The sequence below is a fragment of the Oryx dammah genome, unplaced genomic scaffold, assembly GCF_014754425.2.
Source record: "Oryx dammah isolate SB20612 unplaced genomic scaffold, SCBI_Odam_1.1 HiC_scaffold_1, whole genome shotgun sequence".
Classification (NCBI taxonomy): Eukaryota; Metazoa; Chordata; class Mammalia; order Artiodactyla; family Bovidae; genus Oryx; species Oryx dammah.
Genome location: NW_024070185.1, coordinates 46,213,359 through 46,237,751, shown reverse-complemented (window position 1 = coordinate 46,237,751; position 24,393 = coordinate 46,213,359). Strand labels below are relative to the sequence as shown.

The window sequence follows — 24,393 nt, the reverse complement described above, 5'->3', positions numbered from 1 at the left end:
GCATGTTTATTGCCATATTGTTTATAGTAATAAAAATGGAAATAATTCAAAGATTCACCAATAAATGACCAATTAAATCCAACACACACCACTAATCTTGCTGGGAAAATCCCATGGACAGAGCCCATGGAGTTGCAAAGAGTTGGGCACGACTGAGTTGAGTGACTGAGACACATGCAAATTACATGTAGACATACAGTGAAATGCTTTGAAGTTATTATGAATAACGTAATAGTTCTCTCTGGGCTCATATGGAAATATATCCAGTGGTAGTTTTATGTTCTTTTTCTTAAGTGAAAGCCTACTGAACAACAGTGTAACTGTTGTTTTACGTTTTCTTAATTATATTACATTTAACTATACATTTATAATTATACATTTATTAATACATTATATATTACATTTAATTATAAACATTTACGTTTTCTTGATTATATGTAACAGGTTTGATGCTTATATTTGAGAGTAGCTGAAATCAGAACCAAAATTATCTTCCCTGTTTAGATTTGGTAAATGACAAAATGGCCTAAGTTTATTCCCAGTCCTTAGCCATAACCAGATATCCTAGTGTGATGGGGCTACTGTAAATACCCTATTTTTATATCTCTACTGTGAGCACAATTCTATAGAGCTAAATTGTGCATTTTCCTTTTACTAGGCTCTTGGGCATCCTATAGTCCAGCTCCCCTCTTCCTGGGTCCTACTCCCTGTGATGGAGCAGGCTCACACTCAACTCAGTCAAAAGCCGTTTCACTCTGAATATTGTCTGTAATGCTCACACTGGAAAAAAAGGCTCCCACTATATTCCTGACTCCACTATGCTCTTAAGATGTTTTGTATGGAGACAAAATACATGTCAAAAGTTCTTCAGCTTTTCAAAATGTGGCAAGAAGGAGAACTCAAAAACTCTGTCGCCTAAAATAAATAGTGATCACTCTCTGTTAATTTCCTCTTGATAGTTCTTCTGTCACTCTACCAGTATTTACTTGTATATCTTCAATATACAACGCACTGTAGAGATGGCTAGATAAATAAGACATAACCGTGCACTCGAATGGAGAAGACAATGGCAACCCACTCCAGTACTCTTGCCTGGAAAATCCATTGACGGAGGAGCCTGCATACTTATTATGTATGCAGTCCATGGGGTCACTAAGAGTCGGACACGACTGAGTGACTTCACTTTCACTTTTCACTTTCATGCATTGGAGAAGGAAATGGCAATCCACTCCAGTGTTCTTGCCTGGAGAATCCCAGGGACGGTGGAGCCTGGTGGGCTGCCATCTCTGGGGTCACACAGAATCGGACATGACTGAAGTGACTTAGCAGCAGCAGCAGCAGAAGTGCACTTGAAGAACTTAGAGTTTTGCAATTAAGTTAACAATAACTAGCTATCAAGTGCTATTCTAAAAATTTTACGAGAAATAACTGATTTAATCCTTACAACAACCCTATGAAATAAGTACTATTATTATTCCCATTGGCCAAAAGAAAAACTGAGGCAAAGAAAGGGCAAGTAATAGCCCCCAAAGTCAGACTGTAAGTAAGTGCCAGATCCAAGAAGTCTGCTTGCATCCACGCCTCAACTGTTGTGCTCTATGTCTTCTCAGTATGAAAGGGCTGCATTGAACAGCAGCAGATGTTAAATGTCCTTGAATGATATGAAATACAATAGGAATTCAAACCAAAAGCTTCTGACGGAATGTTTATGGAGGGGGAGTGGTCAAGGAAGATTTTGATAGATGGAATTGGGGTAACAGATTGCAAGCACCATGCAGGTGAAAGCTTTCAATATTTAGAAAGGTAGTGCATAGCATGAGTCTACTTACATTTATTTTACTTTCATTAAATTGTTTTCCCTACCTTCATAAGCAAAATTTCAGCTGCAAATATAAGGTCTATATGTGAACTAGGCTTAGTTTGTTTTTTAGGAAATACGATCATCAAAATCATAAGGATAAGATATGGGTGTTTCATTGTTTCCCTTTTATTGAAGCTTCTTAATAGAATGTTGTCAAGATACAATATCATATAATATGATAAATAGGACTTATTATGTATGCATAGATTAGATGGGGCAGAAGCAGAGCTATTCATATATTCATATTCTATATTTCATAACTGTAAATTATCATAGATATTATATATACATATATATTTCATCTAGTTCATTGCCTTCATTTCCCAGATAGGAAAACTCACTTGGAAAAGGTCAATCATGTGTCCTACCTAAATTCATACAGTGAATTAACTGGCACAACTTTTACCTGAATTCAGGACTCCAAACTTCAAATCTGCTACTCTTTGCTCAGCATTGTTACCCCCTTAGTTTGGGAGCTACTTCTCTTATTCTTTTTAACAAAGCACCAGGAGACCTCAAATAAGAAAAGGTTCTCCAGCCACCAGAGGAAGGAATAAAAGCAGGGCATTTGGGATATCAACCTTATTTGATGCAAAATCCTTAGCCCTTTATTCTCCCATTTTTCCCCTTGAGACCATTTCTCCACTGCATCCTGAAGGGTAAACAAGGAAGTATCAAGAGAATTGGAATCACAGTCAACTGACAGCAGATGTTCAGACATTTCCATTTTTAGCCATGCAACAAATCTGGTTGATCTGCACTAAAATGTCATTTAACTTTTGTTCATTAGGGCTTGGTAACTGTGGAGGGAAAAAAAGAAAGAAACTAAAAATACCAGTGTGCTGTTCAGTCTGTAGAAAGATGCAGCTAAGCCAATTTTGTGCTGGGTTCCTTAAACAAGTGCTTTTGTGTTAAATTTCCAGGAGGATTTGTGTCATCAACTCTTTGAGATTTCGCTCATAGTATTTAGCAAGTGGTCTAATTGTTGCATACAGTGAGTAGTAGAGCGGCTTTGGGAGGTATGTGCTCCCAAGCTGAATTTCTGTTCTCAGGAATGTGCTGATTAGTAAATTTAGGGGTTCAATTCCTGGGTTGGGAAGTTCCCCTGGAGAAGGAAGTGGCAACCCACTCCAGTATTCATTCTTGCCTGGAAAATCCCAAGAACAGAGGAGCCTGGCAGACTACAGTTGATGGAGTCATAAGAGTCGGACATGACTTAGCACTGTCTTTGGAAAACATACATTAGTTACTCTTAGTTTATTATTTTGCAACCTATTGAGAATCCAGAACAGCCAACCCTTATATTTTGTGCTTCAAGGAATATTGCTATGAAAAGGCTGCTCTGCCAAGTTACAGTCACTGAGGAATTACCAAATAATGTTCCCTGAAAAGTGGGATGGGACCTATCTATGCCTCTCACCAATCAGTTACTCCCTGCCCAACCAACAACAACTGGCGCACTCTCTAGAAACCTAAGTTGATCCAAGGAAACTAAGTCTGGAAGATCTCACTTGAGGATCTGGGCCCCTCTGTAAATGCTGTTTTAGGGAAGGAGCAAAAGGGGGCAGAGGCAGATTCTCTTGAGGCCTAGATTTGAAATGAGATCCTGCCTGAGGCATCTAGCCTTTAACTAGCTTGTTAATAAGTTACCATTCCAGAGACATGACTCACCACTAAATTTATCTAGAATAGGTAGAATAGCCAAATTGGTAGGAAACCTATTATAATGAAATGTCTTCAACTTCTTTTGAAGATAGATAGATGATGGAGATAAATAATCTATATGACAGATAGACATAGAAATAAATGACTCTATCTAATTGATCATTTTCTTGGCTGATAAAAAAAGAAGAGACGGAAATGTGGGGATCTCTTCAGTAAATAACGTTAGGTATGTTGAGTGACACATTGGCGTTGGTTTCAGTTCCCCTTTAAAAGAAAATAAGTACATTGGCCTCTAAAAAAAGTACTTCTTTCAGGTCAAAAGTAGCTAATTTTGTGAGAATAAGACACATTTCTAGAAATTAATAAGAAGACTTTTTAAAGGAGGATGGGAGGAATCCATTTCTTGTTTGGTCACAGAAGACATATTATTAGTATAATTAGTATAACAACAACAAACATTTCTTGAGGATTTACTGAGTGCTAAGTATTGTTATAGGCACTTAACATGGATTGACTCATTTAACCCTTTAACTCCTATAGCAGTTACCTAGGCTGAAACAGAATGATGAAGGATACATCCAGCAAAGGGGATGTTTATTTTAAGGGCCAGTTCAGCTGAAGGAGCAATGAGGAGTGGTATAGCTGGTGCAGAGTGCTGTCTGATGCTGTGCATAGATCTGAATATGCAACCTGAGGTGCCATCACATGTGTACATTTACAAATTGGGCGATCAGTCTGCTTTAATAAAATGTGTATGTGACGGTTGGGTTGTAGAAATTTCAAAGATTTTATTTTTTGACAGGATGCCTGCCGTTTTTCTCTCTTGACTCCCGCTTGTTTTATTCATTTTGGGGTAGTTGCCAATTAGACCCAATTGGTAAGTATAATTAATGGACAACATGAATCTCCTCTTAAACCCCAACCAAGAAAATTAACCATAGAAATAATAATTTCCTTTATAAATTCCTAACACTATCCCTCCCTGTGACTGCTGTTTATCTCTATCTCTTCTAAAACATCCAACCACATCAGAGATTAATTACTCTCTATTACTTATCATCCTAATAATGCCACATAAGATGGAGAAGAGAGAAGTGAGCATTTATTGAAGTCCTAGTATATTCCAGGCACTGTGCTAGCATTTTCATGTATACTGTCTCTTTTAATAGTCACAAAAACCCTTCAAAGTAGGAATTATTATCTACCTTCTTTGCCATTGATAAAATGGCATCTCAGGGTAGTTAAGCCCTTGTTTTATTATCCACTTAGTGGCACAGCCAGGTACAAACCTAGGCTGATGGGATTCCAAAATTGTTGCTCTTTTTGGCCTCATATAAGGAAGCATTATTTCATTCAAAAGGACTTTTCTCTAAAATGTTGTTACCTTGGAGGGTTTAGGGGTCATGATTTCACTCAACAACTGTTTGAACATGAAATCTCCATCAGGAGTGGGTTGAACATTGATTCAGTTGGGGTTAAGGATTGGCAGAACTTTTGGGTGGAGGGATTGCGGTTAGTGGCAAGACGGTAGGGGAATTGACAGGAACAGGATCAGGAAGAAGTAGGATGGGGTGGTGGCATGGGCGGCAGGGGTGAAGACAAACTGAGGAGTTCCTGGTCGTGTGCCCATGGCTACAGTCTTTCTTCATGTGACTCGTGGACTTCCCTTTGTCATCCTATGCCTGAGAATATATGAAGGAGGCTGGGAAGGCAAAGGGACGTTCAATTGTCATCACCAGCATCTTTTTTGATCATTGCACCATCATCCAATGCATTGCGGGTAACCATGACATGAATTTTCCATCACTGAGCTCATAACTATTCCATGAGATAAATAACAAGTAAAAGGTTATAGCAGAACTTCATCTGGGGAGCCCTGAAAGTAGGAAGCAGTGAATTTAGATTCTCAGAGACTGATAGCCCTGGATTCAAATCAAGTGACCTGAAAAGGATGTTAAACTTCCTCTGACCAGCTTACATATACATCAGGAACATCTCACTGTCTTTCTTGGATGCTCTAACATGTTCAGCCTCATCACTGAAAATTGTTACTACTGGTACACTCAACCATTCAAGTAGAAGACCATCCAAAATACATGATCAGTTAACTGTGGACTGTAATAACTTGCCATTTTCTCGATGCTGTCAACTGAACGTTGTTTGAAGTTTTCTTTGCCTTTTAAAGAATTTTCCCTTCAAAGAATAGGTTGTGTGAAGAAGACAGTTACAGTTTAGACATCTACCCTCTCTTCATCTTATAAAATGACTTGACAGAAGTTAGCTGTGATGCTGAACTGTTTGCCATGCTTCTTAATGAGAAGTCATTTTGTCAATCAAGATAATCTCGGAGTTAAAAGAATAATATTGAAGGAATAGAACAAATTTTAGTAAAAGCTGTTTCTTGGTATTTGCCTGTCTTGTTTATCTGACTTATTTTCCAATTTGAGCTAGGAGCACTGTCTTTTTTAGGAAAGACCTCATTCCACATTGGAACTCTCTATTCTGGGACTGGGACAGTTCCTGTCAATAAATGAGTCTGAACTGGGGAACTGACTACCATTCTAATAAGATCTACTAGGTTCTTCTACATGTAGGAAAGGATGCTGAGATCGCCTTTCAGATTAGAAAGATTTGGGTTGCAAATATTTGACTGCAACATTTCCTTTTACTGGCAAAACTAACAGCTTCCTCTGATGATAACATAAACCTCCTTGATGGAACTCAGTCTTTCCCTCCTTTCACTGCTAATTGGAAGACCTTCCATATCTTTTCATCTGTTTTTCTAGCTTTCTTCTCCTTCCTAATGCCTGTGGACCTTATGTCCCACCCATTCCAAGCTACTTGCAGTTTCTCTTAAATGACATACCCTGTTGGATGTGTTTTTGTCCCATTTTGACATTTGTGGAAATTCAGCGTTTCCCAACTCTACTTACTGGCAAAATTCTACACTCTTAAATCTCAGCTTGAAAATCTTCTTTTCTCTGAAATCCTGTCAGAAATCCCCTAACCTGAGACACTCACACACACACAAGTGATTGTCTTAGACTCAGCTGTTGATCACGTCACCCACGTTCCCATAGCACAGCCTTTTTGATAGAGTGGTTGTTTGTGTACCACTTCCCCATCAACTGTAGATTGTGAGCTCCCTGTGAGCAGAGCCTGAGTCATCCTCACCTTTGTCATCATGCAAAGCTAGCACAGTGCCTGGCACATGTGGGTAGGTAGGTGATCAATAAATTATTATAAACATCAATATTTGATTTTCTGGCCTTATTTTTAACTCTCATTTACAGCCTGTTGTAAAAATATAATAGACATGTTTAGAAACTACAAGCTATATAGAAAGGACACATAATAAAACAGTAATAACTAAACTCAGGGAGGATAAATAAATAGAAATGTGTACAGGCAGAGACCATCATGCATACTTCCAACTATCATGGGCATAATAGCATTTATTCTGGAAATGTGACTGTGTTTCTGTTGACTCGGGCTTGTGGTTAAATCATTTCTATCTTGTGGATTTAGATAGTCTAAGGATATACATATTTGTGGCAACCAGTGCCAACATGGCTTCATTATTTCCACTTACATAGAAGCAGAAATAAGTATTGATTTTTCCTACTTATCTAAAATGATAATTGCCCTTGACTGCTTTTCAGTCTAGATTAGTATCAACCATTCAGTAGAAATGTGTAGTTAACTTTAGAAAGTTAGACAAACATAAAATAGATAGGAAAACTTGTGCTGACTGATTACTTTTCTGCCATAATCAACAATTTTACAGTGGGATATAATTGGAGAAAATAAGGTATCTCACTAGGGGGGTCTTTAAAAAAGGCAGGCTGAGATTTTAATTCACTAGTGATGGATCTGGTTAGAGAACTTGTCATAGGACCTTTCAAAGCCCCTTCCCAGGGGCTTTCAAAATAGTGTTTGGTACCCACCTTTCAAAATAGTGTTTGGATCATTTCAAACCATTTAAAGTAGTGGATAAAAGTCTATATTTCATATAGACTTGGAAAATGACTAGAAATAGTACTCCCAAGATGTCAGTAATAAAGCTGTTGTAAGTTTTAACAGAATAAAATAAATCTTTTAACTTAAACTCGTAGCTGAAGATCATTAACCCCTGAAAAATATGAGAAAAATAGAGATGTTATGCCCTCATTTTGGCCAAATAAGCAAGCAGCTTTTTCTGTATTTTTGGCATCCGTCGCTGAGGCAAACAAGCGCTCTTACTCTCGCTGAACAGGCTGTCCCTGTTCTGCAAGGAGGCCAGATCTCACAAGCCGTGAAGTCCCACATGCCACAGCCCTGCAGGCAAACACTCAAGTCCTAAATCCCAGGCAGAGGAATCAACAGTTCTTGCTGGCTAATGAGCCTTGGCATCTCTGGGCCCACACGGGGCTCTCTGGCCTATCCTGGTGGGATGAGGCAGGTGCACCTTTGCTGAAACAGTGGAGTGGGGGATGAAGACTGAAGAGTCAGCTCTTCTAGCCACCAGACAAATCTGAGCTGAGCCCTTCCTCATTACCAGCATTTCTTTCACCCAAAAGGAGAACACAGGAAGTGAATACTGACTCTGGTGCACATCAGAATTTAATATGAAGTCATGGGGGAGTTTGGGAAGAAGTGGAAAGTTCACTTCACCCTGTATGTCCTTCTATCCTGCTTTCTTGGTATGCATGGAACAGGGTTTGTTTTGTTCCATTGATTTATTTATTTCCATTTTCAAATAATAAGAACTGTTGTTGAGTGTATGAATTATTGTTCATAAAGTTGGGCATGTAGGGAATGTCACATAATAGTTTTCCTTAATTTGAATAAATCCAAGTCCCCTTTCCATCTAGTTTTGGTAAATTTAATCTTTATCTATTATGTCTCTCCTACACTCTCTCCCTTTCCCTTCCCTCCACCTCCCTCCTTCCCTCCCCCTCTCCTCTCTCTCCCCTCTCTCCTCATACCTCTTGCCTCTACCCTTCTCCCCTCCTGCTTCCTCTTTCTCTCCCTCCCCCATCTTCCTCTCTCTCCCCCTACATCTTTCCCTCTTTCTTCTCATCTCTCCCCTCTCCACCCGACTCTCCTCTCTCTCTCCCCCTGCCGCTCCTCTCTAATGCTTATGGCATACCAGGAGAGTTGAATAAGAGCCTCTTAACTTCCCTCAGCCAAGGTGACCAGTGATAACAGCGACTGTCCAAACCTGCTTGGTCCCAGGTGGAAGGCTCTGGTGCTCCCTGGCTGAGGAAAGCCAGCAGCATCTTTGCTGAAGCTGATATCCCCATGCCCAGGGCTCTGCCAAACCAGACCCAGCTCCCCAAGGCACACTTCACAGCAGCCTTGACAGACCAGAGGTCTGTACCAATCCTGCCCTTATGGAGCTTACATTTGGGTGGAAGGTGACAAAAATAAAATAAAATAAAATAAAATAAAATACATAGTGTATTTCATAGTGAAATGTGCTGGGAAGAGAGAGAGAGAGAAAGCAGAAAAAACAGAAAGGGGAGTTCAGGGAAGGGGCTGCAGTTGTCAGTAGAATGAGAGGAAGACTCCCTGAAAAGGAGAAATCTGAGTGAAGACTCGGTGGAAGTGTGGGAGAAATCCATGTTATGTCTTAAGGGAAACCAATTCCAGCCGAGGAATCGGCAATAAAAAGGCATGGAGGTGGGAATGTGAGCAACACATTTGAGGACCATCAGGAAGCCTGTGTGGTCATATGGATAAAGAGAGGAAAGGAGGTGGAAAGGAGGCCAGAGAGGGAACAAGGGCCAGAGAGGACAGAAAGACCTATGACTTTCACGTTCACTCTGTGGCAAATGGAACTTGTAGAGTTTTGAGCAAAGGAATGAATTGTCTTGTATGTTTTCTGTACCTGCTGAGTTGAGAGTCATCCAAATCGGCAGCAGGAATGACAGCAGAAAAGGCAGCCAAAATGACAATAATCCAGGCAAAAGCTAGGGGTGGCTTAGACTAAGGGTGGCAGCAGTTGAGGAGGTAAGAAGTAGTCAAATTTGAGCTGTAATTCGAAGGTAGAGCAGGCAAGATTTACCATAAGATTGGATATGGGGTATGGCTCCAGGTTTGGTGGGCTGATCAGCTAGAAGAATAGAGTTGCCATTTCCCAAGTAGAAAAGACTGTGAGGATGGGGATGGTGGGGATGAGACAATATCAGGAGCTTAACTTGGACATATCAGATCGGAGATGCTTCATAGTATGTGTGGAGACTGCAAGAGAAGCACAGTTATGTGAAACTGAAGTTCGGTGGAGATATTTGGCCTGGATTCATAAGGATGGAAGTTGTCCATGTGTTGATGGTGGGGGAAACCATGTAAGTGGATGAGATCACCAGGACAGTGTGTGAGGAGAGGACAAGACAGAGAGAACCAAGAACCGAGCTTTGAGACAGTACTTCTATAAGCAAAGGAGATGAAGGAGCTGCTTATTAAGTGAAAGCGAAACCAGAGGTGAATGCTATTTGGAAATCAAGCAAAGAACATATTTCCAAGAGGAAGGAATGACCAACCATGTCAAATAGTTGAGACCTGGGAACTGATCATCAGGAATGTTGCCAGTCATTCTGGGCAACAAAATATGAATTAACTAATAACTCAATGATTATTGACTTTTCAGCAAGTACCAAGTAGAGAACATATTAAGTATAGGTGAATAATTTCCAGCAGTTCAGTGAAACCCCTGAGTGAAGCGGTGAGCCAGTGAATTTTAAATAGTTGGTTGTAGGGGCTGAATTGCAAGAAGAGTACCTACTTTCCAGTGTGGGCAGTAGTCTACCAACCATGTGCAGCTGATGCAGGTGTCAGTGCTTGGCTGACACAGGTTTCCAGCTTGGTTGGTTTCTCATTGATCACAGGCCTACTTGGACTTGGCAAACTAACAGATGTTGCCTTATATGAATCATTTTTAACATTAGTTACTCAAAGGTTGGCAAGCTATGGCCTATAGGCCAAAACCAGCACATTACTCATCTTGTAAACAAAGCTTTATTGGAACATAGCCAGGTCAGTGCTCCTTCTTTCCTCTACCATCTCAGGCTGCTTTCATGCTGTAGTGGCAGAGTTGATCACTTGCAACAGAAATCATCTGGCCTGCAAGGCTGAAAACATTTGCTGTCTGGCCTGTTATAGGAAAAGTTTGCAGACTCTTGTTTAGACTTTAATAGACTATTGGAAATATAACAAGGATGTTTCAGTAATGCTGCAGGGGCTTTCATGTTCATTTACTCCAAGGGGCACATCTTAGATTTCACTTATTTTCAAAGGCCAAATCTCCACTCCCTGCACTGTGAAGATAGTAGTTCTCAAAGTGTGGTCCCTGGACCAGCAACAACAGCATCACCCAGAAACTTGTTAGAAATGTACATCCTCAGGCTTCCCTTGTGGATCAGCTGGTAAGGAAATGCACATCCTCAAGTCCCATTCTAGACCCACTGATCAGAAGCTTTGTGTATTTTAGCTGATCCTCGAGGTGATTATGGAGCATGCTAGGTTTGATAGCCATCCTGCTAGAGAAGACACTGATGGTAAGAAGAGCCGAGAACTGAAAAATGGGCATTTCCACCCACCCCTTCCTGTGATAATTTTCAATGCACAAACTAGTTCTTTGCACATTAGAATCAGGGTTTTAAGAACAGTCCTTTGAGTGTCACACTCTTTTATATATATATAAAACATTAGGATAACCCTAAAGTGCTAACCCTAATAAGTTAGCACTTATTATTGCAGTCAAATGACTCTTCATGGCAACAGTAGTAATAAGCCAAGTGGCTACTTCCCACCAACTTGACAGAGTAGGATAATGAGGTTAACCACCTCCAGTGATTAAGGACCCAGAATACCCCCTGCATGCTCCTAGGTTTTGACTATATCCAATTTTTCATCACGACACTCCAGTGTGCATAAGTGATTGAATATAATGAGGCATTTATTTATAAGAGAGAAAAGAAGTTATTTATTTTCAGCACCAACAAGGATATGCTAGAGCATGAGAAAAACTTTAAATTGATCATTTCCCCCTAAAGGATTTATGCAGGTGCTGCTGATATTGTTGTTGCTATTTTCCTTTGCTTAATGATCTAATCCTTCCTTGGAGCGTCATTCCTCTGTGTGTCTAGAAGAAGAAATATCTCTGATAATGAACAGCTGTGATTTATTTAGATGGCACTAGAAACTGGATCTCAGGAATCAGGGAGGGGCAAATAGTGAGTCTTGGCTTTTGTAAGCCAGGAAGAGGCAAACAAAGAAACTGAATAAACTCAGGCTCCTTTCTAAATATCTGAAATTGGCATCTGTTTTTAAAAATCTGCTAGAAATTCATTTGAGACCTTAGAGAGATCATATGTATGCTGCTGCTGCTAAGTCGCTTCAGTCCTGTCCGACTCTGTGCGACCCCATAGACGGTAGCCCACCAGGCTCCCCCATCCCTGGGATTCTCCAGGCAAGAATACTGGAGTAGGTTGCCATTTCCTTCTCCAATGCATGAAAGGGAAAAGTGAAAGTGCAGTCGCTCAGTCATGTCCGACTCTTAGCGACTCCATGGACTGCAGCCCACCAGGCTCCTCCGTCCATGGGATTTTCCAGGCAAGAGTACTGGAGTGGGGTGCCATTGCCATGGTTCAGTTCAGTCGCTCAGTCATGTCCGACTCTTCGTGACCCCATGAATCGCAGCACACCAGGCCTCCCTGTCCATCACCATCTCCCGGAGTTCACTCAGACTCATGTCCATCGAGTCCGTGATGCCATCCAGCCATCTCATCCTGGGTCGTCCCCTTCTCCTCCTGCCCCCAATCCCTCCCAGCATCAGAGTCTTTTCCAATGAGTCAACTCTTCTCATGAGGTGGACAAAGTACTGGAGTTTCAGCTTTAGCATCATTCCTTCCAAAGAAATCCCAGGGCTAATCTCCTTCTGAATGGATTGGTTGGATCTCCTTGCAGTCCAAGGGATTCTCAAGAGTCTTCCCCAACACCACAGTTCAAAAGCATCAATTCTTCGGTGCTCAGCCTTCTTCACAGTCCAACTCTCACATCCATCATATGTATAGGTTTGTCCAAAACTAAATAGTTCTGGTTTTCATCCCCCAGAAATTATTAATGATGACCTCTTCACTTATAAGAACGCCCTGGTTTTTGTATGATAAATTACATAGTCACCATAATGAGAGATAAGCCAAGTAGAATGCAGAGTGCAGGCTCTGAATTTCCTAACAGACCTCTGTTTGAAACCCTGTTCAGACTTGTAATTTGCCCTCAATGCCTCCATTTATTTAACTGTAAAATGTGGATGATAATATCTCTATGTTAGAGTTGGTGAGCAAATTGAGTGAGCACGTACAGTCTGCCTGGCTGAGTGCCCAGCAACTGGTGGGTGCTCTAGCTATAGCTGCTACTTCACCTGTGGGAGAAAGAGCCTTCAGTCAGTTGGCTGAGTAGACTTCACTACATATAGTCATTCACTGCAACCCAGAAATTCATAAGCACCTTGTTTGGGCTCCATTTCTTGATAAGCTTTTTTTAAATCTGTGGCAGTTGTTGTTCCTTTTAAGGAACTATAAGGAAATTAAGGAAAAATTGTCATCAGAAAAGGCTTTATTTGCATTTGAAAAATAAGATCATGCTCACAAACTTGAACCAGAGGCTCAAAGTTGTTAAATGCTGCTTCAAAATGAATGCCAGAAACAGAAATAACAGCATTGTGATTCATGATGTTGGACCTTGAGGAAGTCCAGTAAATTATAACTCACTCTTGACAGGACAAGATTCAAATTGAGAGGTGAACACTAGAATCAAGCAGATGGAGATCAAAATATCACCTTTATTAATGATGAAGTAGTTGGAAATAATGACTTAGTGTGAGGGCCAAATGGGTTTGCCTGCTCATGTCAGCCCATAGGCAGCCAACCAGAGAAGAAAATTGGGTCTACAGAAGCAACTTTACTAATATCACTGACAGGCACTGGTCCATGGAGAAAAAGGAAAAAAGATGATAAATCCTCCTCACCGAAAGACTTTTCAACCAGGTTGCTGCTGCTGCTGCTGCGTCGCTTCAATTGTGTCCAACTCTCTGCAGCTCCATAGACGGCAGTCCACCAGGCTCCCTTGTCCCTGGGATTCTCCAGGCAAGAACACTGGAGTGCGTTACCATTTCCTTCTCCAATGCATGAAAGTGAAAAGTGGAAAGTGAAATGAAGGCACTCAGTTGGGTCCGACTCTGTGCAATCCCATAGACGGCAGCCCACCAGGCTCCCCTGTCCATGGGATTTTCCAGGCAAGAGTACTGGAGTGGGGTGCCATTGCCTTCTCCTCAACCAGGTTACTCAATTCTGTATGTGGAGATAAGTAAGAGAAGGACAGAAGGCTAGATGAGTCACCCAAATGGAGCTCCCTCCCCATGGAAACTTGAAACCAGAAGAAAAAAGGTTCCATGACATTGTCACCATTTTCTCACTGAGAATTTAGTAACAGTCAAGTTTTGATCAGATTGGGCACATTATCTTTTGGAAAAGATGCCAGATAATCAAATAAAAATGTATTGCTTTTCCCAACTGCTGGTCAGAAATTGAATTAAATATCAGTACTAAATCCCAAATAATCAGTACCCTTCCATTGTCTCATACATGATAATGGCAGTCAGTTATCTTAATAATTATAATAACTTGGGTGGTAAATGAAGGTCACTCCTGGTCTACAGCAACTTAGCTGCTAATATGTATCCATCACGTCAGAGGCAGAATTAGGTTTCCACTTTAGTCATATAGTTCCCTATTCATCTCAGCCAGAGGAAGTAATAGCTTTTATGGACATTCTTTCAGCAAGGGGAAGAGTGTAAACCTTGCATCGGTTCACCCAGTGGCCAGGATATGTTGTCATTCTGCTGCTGCTACTGCTAAGTTGCATCAGTTGTGTCTGACTCTGTGAGACCCCACAGACGGCAGCCCACCAGGCTCCCCCATCCCTGGGATTCTGCAGGCAAGAACACTGGAGTGGGTTGCCATTTCCTTCTCCAATGCATGAAAGTGAAAAGTGAAAGTGAAGTTGTTCAGTTGTGTCAGACTCTTCGAGACCCCATGGACTGCAGCCTTCCAGGCTCCTCCGTCTATGGGATTCTCCAGGCAAGAGGACTGGAGTGGGCTGCCATTGCCTTCTCCGTGTTGTCACTCTAGCTAGGTCCAATTCTAAGAAATAAATAAGAATCTGGACTCTTCCAAATTTAATCCAGATGGACAGGCAAAGTGTGAGCACTCATGCAGGTTTCTGAGCATGTTCTCTTCTAGGTCTCTAAGCACCACTGAGGCCAATAGTAAAAGCCTGTGAAAGAACACCAGGGGCTATTTAAATGGCTGTCATCTCTACTTCAGCAGTTTTCATCAATAGTATAGAGATATGATACTCAGTCTCTTTACAACAACCTATTTATTTAGTCACTCCTTTTCAGGTGTGCTAGTCCCAAGGTATGGAGAAGAAAATGGCAGCCCACTCCAGTCCTCTTGCCTGGAAAATCCCATGGGTGGAGGGGCCTGGTAGGCTGCAGTCCATGGGGTCGTGAAGAGTCGGACACGACTGAGCGACTTCACTTTCACTTTTCACTTTCATGCATTGGAGAAGGAAATGGCAACCCACTCCAGTGTTCTTGCCTGGAGAGTCCCAGGGACAGAGGAGCCTGGTGGGCTGCCGTCTGTGGGGTCGCACAGAGTCAGACATGACTGAAGCGATGCAGCAGCAGCAGCAGCAGTAGTCCCAAGGTATAGACCCTAGACATTGTACTTTCTAATTTTGTTTCATTTCACAAGTATTTATTTGAACTGCCTTCTAAGTGTGAGGCACTGTAGAAACTAGAATGTTATCTCTGTCCCAAAGAGTTTACAATGTAGTGAATGAAACTTTCATTAAAGCAAAGCAGAATTTTAAAAGTGCCAAAGGATATGTAGAAAAATAAAAAACTAAACAATGGGACTACAAAGGAATGAATAATTAATATTGCCTCAGGGAGTTAGGAAGGGCCTCAGGAATTGGTAAAATTTGAACTGGACTTGGAAGATTGAGTTAGAGTTTATAAGGGTCCACAATAAATAGCACCTCTATTCCTCATTCAAGTTCTAAACACTTTGAGAAATAAAAGAAGTAGTTGATGGAACACAAAATATCATTTTTAGTTGAGGGACAAGTTAGCATACATGACTTTTAGACTGTTGACCAAGTGGGTTTATGGACTCACCAGCATTATGCAGAATTCCACAGTAAGCCTTCATCCCCCAACCCACTGCACACATCCTCAGGGGCAGTACTGGGGGAGTTGGGAGATGTCAGGTTTCCTGCAGGCAGGAAGATGCCAAGAGAAAGAAGAGTGAGCAAATCCAATTCTTCTTCAATTTACTGAGTGAGTAAAAGAGCATAGGAAACCCAAGGATGAGTTTAGGAAAAGTTCTTCCTCATGAAATCCAGATTAGGGCAAGATAATCCTTTCTGAAAATTAGGATAGCTAAAGAGAAATTTTAAAATAATCCTAGATGAAGGATAGAGAAAATAGTCTGGATGAGACTAGAATCAGAGTGAACAGAAAGTTCTGGAGAGCTGAGGCTGTGAATAAAGATTGGGTTCAGCATATAGGGAGCCTTGTCTGTCATACAAATTGATTTGGACTTTTATCTATAAGTATTGGGAACCCACTAAAGATTGTTACAGAGAAGACTATTTACCGATGATAACTAGCAGTTACGTGATATTTGTTGCAGAGGCAGAGAAATCAGAAAGCAATCTCAGTAGTCCACAGGAAAACTAACAAGCACAGAAACTGGGCATTTGGCATAATTCCTGATTTCATGAGGGCTTCCCTCATAGCTCAGTTGGTAAAGAATCCACCTGCAATGCAAGAGACCCCGGCTCAATTCCTGGGTTGGGAAGATCTTCTGTAGAAGGGATAGGCCACCCACTCCAGTATTCTTGGGCTTCTCTGGCGGCTTAGCTGGTAAAGAATCTGCCGGCAATGCGGGAGACCTGGGTTCAATTCCTGGGTTGGGAAGATCTCCTGGAGAAGGGAAAGGCTACCCACTCCAGTATTCCGGCCTGGAGAATTCCGTGGACTGTATAAGTCCATGGGGTCGCAAAGAGTAGGGCATAACTGAGTGACTTTCACTTCACTTCACTTCACTTCCTGATTTCATGAGAATTTAGAGTCAGATTGGAGGGCCTTGAAACCCAGATCAGTTGACTGAGGGGAACTTGTTTATATCATAAAAGAGTTGAACATTTCTATGGAAATAATTACCTCGTTGTCTAATATGTGAGCAATCAGGATATACTTGAGGAGACTCAGTATCTTGCCATCCTTCTGTACCCAAATTTTAATGAGCAACCACTGCACGTAGAACACTATATGATATGCTGTGGATACAAAGATAAACCAACCTAGAGAGAAAAGAGATGTCCAAACGTGGAATTTAATGAGAGATATATAAGGTACTATGAGAATTTTTTCTTTTATAACAATATAGTTTGTTGACAAATTTATAAAGAATATCCATTGGCATGGGCTTCTTAAAAAAGTAAGTCCTATAAGAACACACAATGAGAATAGCTAGTTCTGCCTGGTGGGGGGTGAAAGGGGGGGGCATAAGGTAGACTTGTCTTTGAACCTAGGGACTGCAGGATGCATGTAAGTTCTCCAGAAAGAGTAAGTTAAAAAGAATATGCCTCAAAGAGAGAATCAAACATTTCACATTTAGAGCAGGGAGAAATAATTGCAGACTCCTTCAAATGATGCAGAGAGATTTTTTAAAATTATTTTGGAAGGACAAATTAATATGCCATTTTGCCATTACCAGCAATATTTTCCTTTCTCTTACCATTTCCCTCTCCTACCCAGGTATGCCCTGCACTGTGGGCTAGGTCTGTCCATGTTTTTTCAATTCATAATTCCCCTGGCTGCTCTGCTGCTTATGAATTCTGCCAAGAAGCCAGTGGAACTTGTACAAGCTGTGGACTTGGTTCCTGGCACATTTATAGGGGAAAGAATTAAAAAGTAAAATGAGTTAGAACCACTTTGATTACCTTATATTTGAGAAGGCAAGGAATGCCTTTTGATGTGGCTTTTGAACAGAGCAGACTAAGAAGGCTATAGCTTTGTTTGAGTGAGTTTTCTTGTAGACTTAGATCAATTACATTAAAACATTCAGCCTGCAAACAATGGCTTCAAAGAAAATAATGCTGGCGCTCTCCTTTTATGAAAGTAATACTTGCCTTATAGCCTTTGGGATTGGCTGTTCCCTTTCTTTTGAAATGATTCACATGGGATGTTGTTTGGATGTCCTAAAAACATACAGACATTAATAGCAGAACATTTCAGTCAGAGCTATCTGGCCATGAGAGGATAACTGTTTTCCATTGACTAAGTCAAAAGCTAAGTTTGTTTATTAGTATTTAAAATCCTTGAAATCAACTTATGGGTTCTGTTCCTTGGCATTTACATCTCTGTCCAACCCAGAGAATTCAAAAGACTTCAGTTGATTGAATCACTGAGGAGAAGCCCCTTGGTAGAAAGCATTTGGGAAATGACATGAAAGATCACCTACACCAAAGCAGACTTCTAGTGTTTTGGATACAAGATAAAGGAATTGGGCTTCCTAAGCATATTATTGGAGAAGGCAATGGCACCCCACTCCAGTACTCTTGCCTGGAGAATCCCATGGGCAGAGGAAGCTGGTAGGCTGCAGCCCATGGGGTCGTGAAGAGTCGGACACGACTGAGTGACTTCACTTTCACTTTTCACTTTCATGCATTGGAGAAGGAAGTGGCAACCCACTCCAGTGTTCTTGCCTGGAGAATCCCAGGGACGGGGGAGCCTGGTGGGCTGCCGTCTATGGGGTCGCACAGAGTCAGACACGACTGAAGCAACTTAGCAGCAGCAGCAAGCGTATTATTGGTGTGCATGAGAGAATATTCAGACTCCAAAAAAGTGTGTTTCAAAATATTTGTCTGAGCATTCTTTTGGTTTAAATACATAAAGTACGTTTATCTTCATGAATCATTTATACATTTAAAGTAGAAACCTTTTATAAGCCTAATAAATATAAATAAGAATCTTTATAGTTGTGTTTGTTTAACCACATAGTTCTCAGTAAGTGCCAGGCTCTGTTCTATGTGCTTTACAAATAGCTCAATTTATTACTCTAAACAACCCTATGAATTGTATGCCAACTCTGTGTATTAGACGTCTGTAGAATTCTAAAATATATTTTTGGTTTGTCAATTCATATCAGGATGCATTTCTGCATAATTCCAGCTACCATGTTAGCAGTTTTGTGTAAACATATTGTCAAAGTTTATAGTAGTAAGGAAATAAAATAGAAGAGATTGAAGAAAATAGAAGAAATGCTGAGCCTGAAAGTGGGGGTCAACAGGAGGCAGCAGATAAATGAAGGCAGAGGCAGTTGTGGAACTGAGAATCAAAGGTGGAGATCAGGACAGGATAGGTTCAGCCCAGTTCCAGACAGGCATCCTGTGATCTAAAGAAAAGTGTCATCTGAGAGAGGGAGACAGGGCCAGGCGTCCGGAGTGCAGGGCTGGGGTGGTGGTGCTGTTGCATAACAAAGTGCTTCCAGAAAACTTCACTGAAATCAAGGCAGAACCCCAGTCTTGGGGCCCACATTGCCAGGGAGGGAGCAAGCAATGCCTCAGCCTAGCTGGCTTGTAGAAGAGAGTGCCCCTCTCCAGGAGTCAAGGGTATTCAGAGTGGTGTGATCACTGTCTCTACCTTTGGACTTAGAACTCTTGGAAAGCCATCTAAATCCCGTCTGCAGTTGGAGTGAAGTTCCTTGATAGACCTTGTGAGTGAGAAAAGCAGAGGAGTCACCATGACTGGTGATCAGGCTTCCCACATGAGCATCAGCTATGCTCCAAAATGAAGGCCTACCTGACACCGTGTAGATGGTATGTTTACACTCAAGTTAGACCTGAATATTGCCTCTTAAAACCCTACCTCAAAAAAAAAAAAAAAAAACCTCTTCCATCCTCAATTTTTCTTCCACAAAGGGCCCCCAACTACTGTCTCCTGCCAGGGTCCTCACACTGAGAAAAGAGCATCTGAGGACTTTCCGTATAGTTAAGGACAGGCAAAGGCGAAGACTAGATCAAATGTCTAAAAGTGAAGCATCTTGTTGCATGTGATTTTCTTCTGACTTCTTAATAATTTGTGCAGTATTTTATATTTCCAAATAATTTTCTAAGCATCCATTTAAGTGCAGAATTATAGTGACAAAAAATTGTAATAATAATGATACATGACATTGGTTTGAACTGGAATTGGCATTTACCAATTGAGTATATGGTCAGGATTTGTTAAAACAAATGGGTTTATTACCCACTTCCAAGTAAGATCAGGCACGTTCCAATTATAGTTCTGTTCTCTTGGATAGATAATGTATTCTATCTCCAAAACATGAAGGCAGTATCTAAAACATCTGCTTCCTTTGAAGAATGAAGAGAGATTCTAGTTAAAATGAGGTGCTTTTTTAAAATATCGTCCCTAGATATTTTCTTGGGCTCATGCTGCTCCTTAGTAGCTCAGAGATTTCCAATCATGTTTATTTTGGGGGAAAAAAGCATATTAAAATATTATTCTCTATAGAGTAATATTCTACAATTATACCTGAATATTCATGTTCTGGTAAACTTCCTAATTGTAAGAAGCACCTTAAACTTAATAACCAAGAATAGCATCGAGTGTTGTCAAATATAGCTGATTACCAGCTTTATTTAATTTTCATAAATCCATCCCAGAATGTCCAGACCACAGAAGAGTTGCATTCAGAGTAGCAAGAACCTAATTCTAAAACTATTCAATACTTTCAATACTTGTAAAAAGCTGTAGCATTATGCAGACTTCAGTCACTATTTCTCAAGTAGGCAGTAAACTGGTGCCTATTAAAATCAGGTAGATACTAATAGCTTGACTGCTTCTTCTCCCATCACTACAGTAATTGTTGCCACCCACCCCACCCCCTGATCTGTATAAAGTTCTGTTTGTAAACTACAAGACCTTATCACCCCTTTATAGTCCAAATACAGGAGACAGTGACCAGTATATCTATTGGTTGAGTCAACCATTGAATCAAAGACCAGACTATTCAAATGAGAAATGGGATAAAGAGGATGTGTTCAGTGCTTTTTAATAATGTACAAATTTTACTAATATAAATTCATAATTGTGCAGCATAAACTATATTGACAAACTCTCACTATGTGCATACTTTCAAAGCATATGAATTCCCTTGACAAACTTCTGAATCATTAAAAATCGCGTAATCCCAGAACTGGCAAGGCCAGTGAGTTAACTGTGTCCATGTTACTGCTGAACAATTTTATCTGGTAAACAGAAATGTCTACCTGTCACTGTCTTGGTCTCAAAGTGACTAAGATCTTCAAGAAGTCATCTCATGTAAAATTTCAAGTCTCTTTTCTGAATGACCTATACTATAATGATCACATGATGTGTGGCTTTGGTCACTGACTTAATATCAATCTTATATGCTCCATCATTATGTAAATAATAGACTGTTTTCCAACAAAAAATATTCCTGAGCCCACTGGCATTTTAGGTCATATACAGTAAGGTTGACAGTAAACCAAAGGATTAATTTAGTTGGATCAAATTTCTAGTTGTCCAAGAATTTCACTACAGTACACCAAATATTTTTACTTGTGGCTGAACTGATCATAGATTATAGTCTCATGTCAACAGAGAGAGAAAGGGGAAGAAACTCTTTTGGAATTTTAAGACGTTCTTCTATCCCTTCCACCTCCCTTCTTCACAGTACCCAACCTGTTCTTTGTTTAATGCCAATTTTGACAATATTTGAATTATTGGTAGCCCAGGCTGAACTGCATAGCAGGTATAACAAAATGAGACAGAAGTCTAAAAGGTTATCTTTCGAAAAGTACCATTAATTGGGGCTCAGTTTATAATTTAAAAGCCCTGGGTCAACCTGGAATCCTCTAGATTGCTAAGGCCATTACTCAAGCTCACACTTTTTTTATAGCCTATAGTGCTTCCAGTTCCAAAATTACAAAAACTATAAAGAGTGTGGCAAACACCTTGCCTCTTCCTAATTAAGCAACGTTGTGTTGCTCTAAAATTAAATTCTAATGGAAATCTCTAAGAAGTTCTTGGTTCTGGTAGAAAATGAAAAATTATTATTATCAAGTAAGGAATTAACCTACTTTCCCCAAAACCAAAAGAGCAAGTATTGACCAAAAGAAGCCTCTGAGGGACCTAGATAAAATGAGAGAACTTTTTGTTAATAATAAAGGTTGTATTTTTAAAAAAACTATAAATCTAAACTGCTTTTTGTGACTGGTCAGTCAGTAGTTTCAGATGAGCAAGTACATTTGTGAAGCGCTTCAGAGTAATTATATTACTTCCTTTGTGGGCATAAATTGGTAGTGGTCCTTATGAATCCAGTTGGATCTTCAGTGAGTTCTCAAAATGCTTTCTTTATTTCACTAATGAAAATATACCATTCTTGATATTTTAAAAAGCTTTTTTCTTTACTAATGAGGTCATATGCTACAGGTTTATAAAATTTATTTTCTCTAGAGACTTTTAAAATATCCCTTATCCAAAATACCATTTAGAAAAGAAAATGTGAATGGAAGAAATAAAGAAAAACAGGAAAAGAGAAAGGAATGAAGGATAGGAGGAGAAATAAACTATAGACAGTGGGAAGTTTGGGTAATCAATATAACTGGGCAGTGACTGTGATATAGTTTCCCCAGACTAGTGTTTTGTCTGAAAACCTTTTCTAGAACCTGTCTCAGATGCCTCAGTGCGTTTCATCAGTTAAGCTCAGTTGCTGAGTTGTGTCTAACTCTTTGTGATCCCATGGACTGCAGCACGCCAGGCTTCCCTGTCTATCACCAATTCCTGGAGCTTGCTCAAACTCAAGTCCATCAAGTCAGTGATGCCATCCAACCACCTCATCCTCTGTCATCCCCTTCTTTTCCTGCCTTCAATTTTTCCCAGCATCAGGGTCTTTTCTAGTGAGTCAGTTCTTCACATCAGGTGACCAAGGTATTGGAACTTCAGCTTTAGCATCAGTCCTTCCAATGAATATTCAGGACTAATTTCCTTTAGGATGGACTGGTTTTATCTCCTTGCAGTCCAAGGAACTCTTAAGAGTCTCCTCCAGCACCACAGTTCAAAAGCATCAGTTCTTCGGCACTCAGCTTTCTTTATAGTCCAACTCTCACATCTATACATGACTACTGGAAAAACCATAGCTTTGACTAGACAGACCTTTGTCAGCAAAGTAATGTCTCTGCTTTTTAATACGCTGTCTAGGTTGGTCATAGCTTTTCTTCCAAGGAGCAAGCATCTTTTAATTTCATGGCTGCAATCACCATCTGCAGTGATTTTTGGAGTCCAAGAAAATAAAATCTGCGCTGTTTTCATTGTTTCCCCATCTATTTGCCATGAAGTGATGTGATTGAATTCCCCTGGTGGCTCAGATGGTAAAGAATCTGCCTGCATTGCAGAAGACCCAGGTTCGATGCCTGGATCAGGAAGATTCCCTGGAGAAGGGAATGGCAATCCATTCCAGTATTCTTGCCTGGAGAACTCCATGGACAAAGGAGCCTAGCAGTCCATGGGGTCACAAAGTGTCGGACATGACTGAGCAACTAACACTTTGACTTTCAGTGAGCTTAATAAAAGAACACAAACTGATGCTCATTGCATATATAGTGGTCCTTCGGTATTCTTGGGCGATTGGTTCCAGTCCCACCCCCCAGATACCAAAATTGCAAATGCTCAAGTCCTTTATATAAAATGGTGCAGTATTTGCAGGCAGCCTATGCACATCCTACATTAAACTTTAAATCATCTCTAAATTACTTATAATACTTAATACAAATAAATGCTATGAAATTAATTGCCAATGCCCGGCAAATTCAAGTTTTGCTTTTTGGATCTTGCTGGAATTTTTTTTTTTTTTCAATTTGCAGTTGGTTGAATTCATGGATGTGAAACTCACAGATACAGATGACCAACTGTGTATCAATGTTCTTAATTTAGGGTGGGGCTTTGTGAGGGTCCATTAGCAAGGTTTTTATGAATAGACTTCAGGAATCCATGAACTTTTGAAATTGCATGGAAGCATTTTTGTGACTGTCCATATGTGCCTTTGTTTTTCTTGGGAAAAGATCATTAACTTTCACTGGATTCACAAAAGTATTCAAAGATTCTTGTCTCAAAAAAAATAGGCTAAGGACCATTACTTTGGATCATTACTAATTATTTTATATCATTTTCTTTTCTCAGAAAAAGGCAATACCTGAGAGTAGGGTGCATGTACGTGTGTGTATTGACAAAAAAGTTTAATGTTACCATATATTGGCACATTTAATTTACACAAAGCATATTTTCAAGCATGGCCTGATTCTCTACCACCTGTAACTAAGAAAATCAAAACTGCTTTTTTTTAGGCTTTAAGGATTTTTAATAGTCTGTGGAACAAATTTTTATCTAAAAGAAATGGGAGAGAATTTGGAATCACTAGATATATTGGATATATTCAATTTATGAAAAAATAGATAATGTTTTGATATTTTGCTCCATCCGATTTTTAGCCCTGAAATATATATATATCTGAATTAATATAGTTGTTTTCTTCATTTCAGTTGCTTGCAGCTTCATTTCAAATACAGGAAACATGACCATCTAAATGCTTCTCTATTTCTAGGGTATAACAATTTGATTTATTGACAGACAGCTGACAGCTTATTGCTCACATCTGCCATGAAAAGTGGTCCTTTGCACCTATGCATGCATGTGTGCTCAGTTGCTTCATTGTGTTGACTCTTTG

General features: G+C 40.2%; 1 protein-coding gene across 7 annotated transcripts in view; it reads left to right on the top strand.

Moving 5' to 3' along the window:
• The window catches only part of TRPM3 (transient receptor potential cation channel subfamily M member 3), a 614,509-nt gene that overhangs the window by 362,767 nt on the left and 227,349 nt on the right, over nucleotides 1-24,393 (top strand). For 4 of the 7 annotated variants that reach the window (XM_040251610.1, XM_040251523.1, XM_040251728.1 and 1 more), the window contains exon 7: nucleotides 4,329-4,403. The exons of the other annotated variants lie outside the window; for them this stretch is intronic. In XM_040251610.1, coding sequence (XP_040107544.1) covers nucleotides 4,329-4,403 — 75 coding nt within the window. The remainder of the gene's footprint in view (nucleotides 1-4,328; nucleotides 4,404-24,393) is intronic. 7 annotated transcript variants of the gene reach the window in all.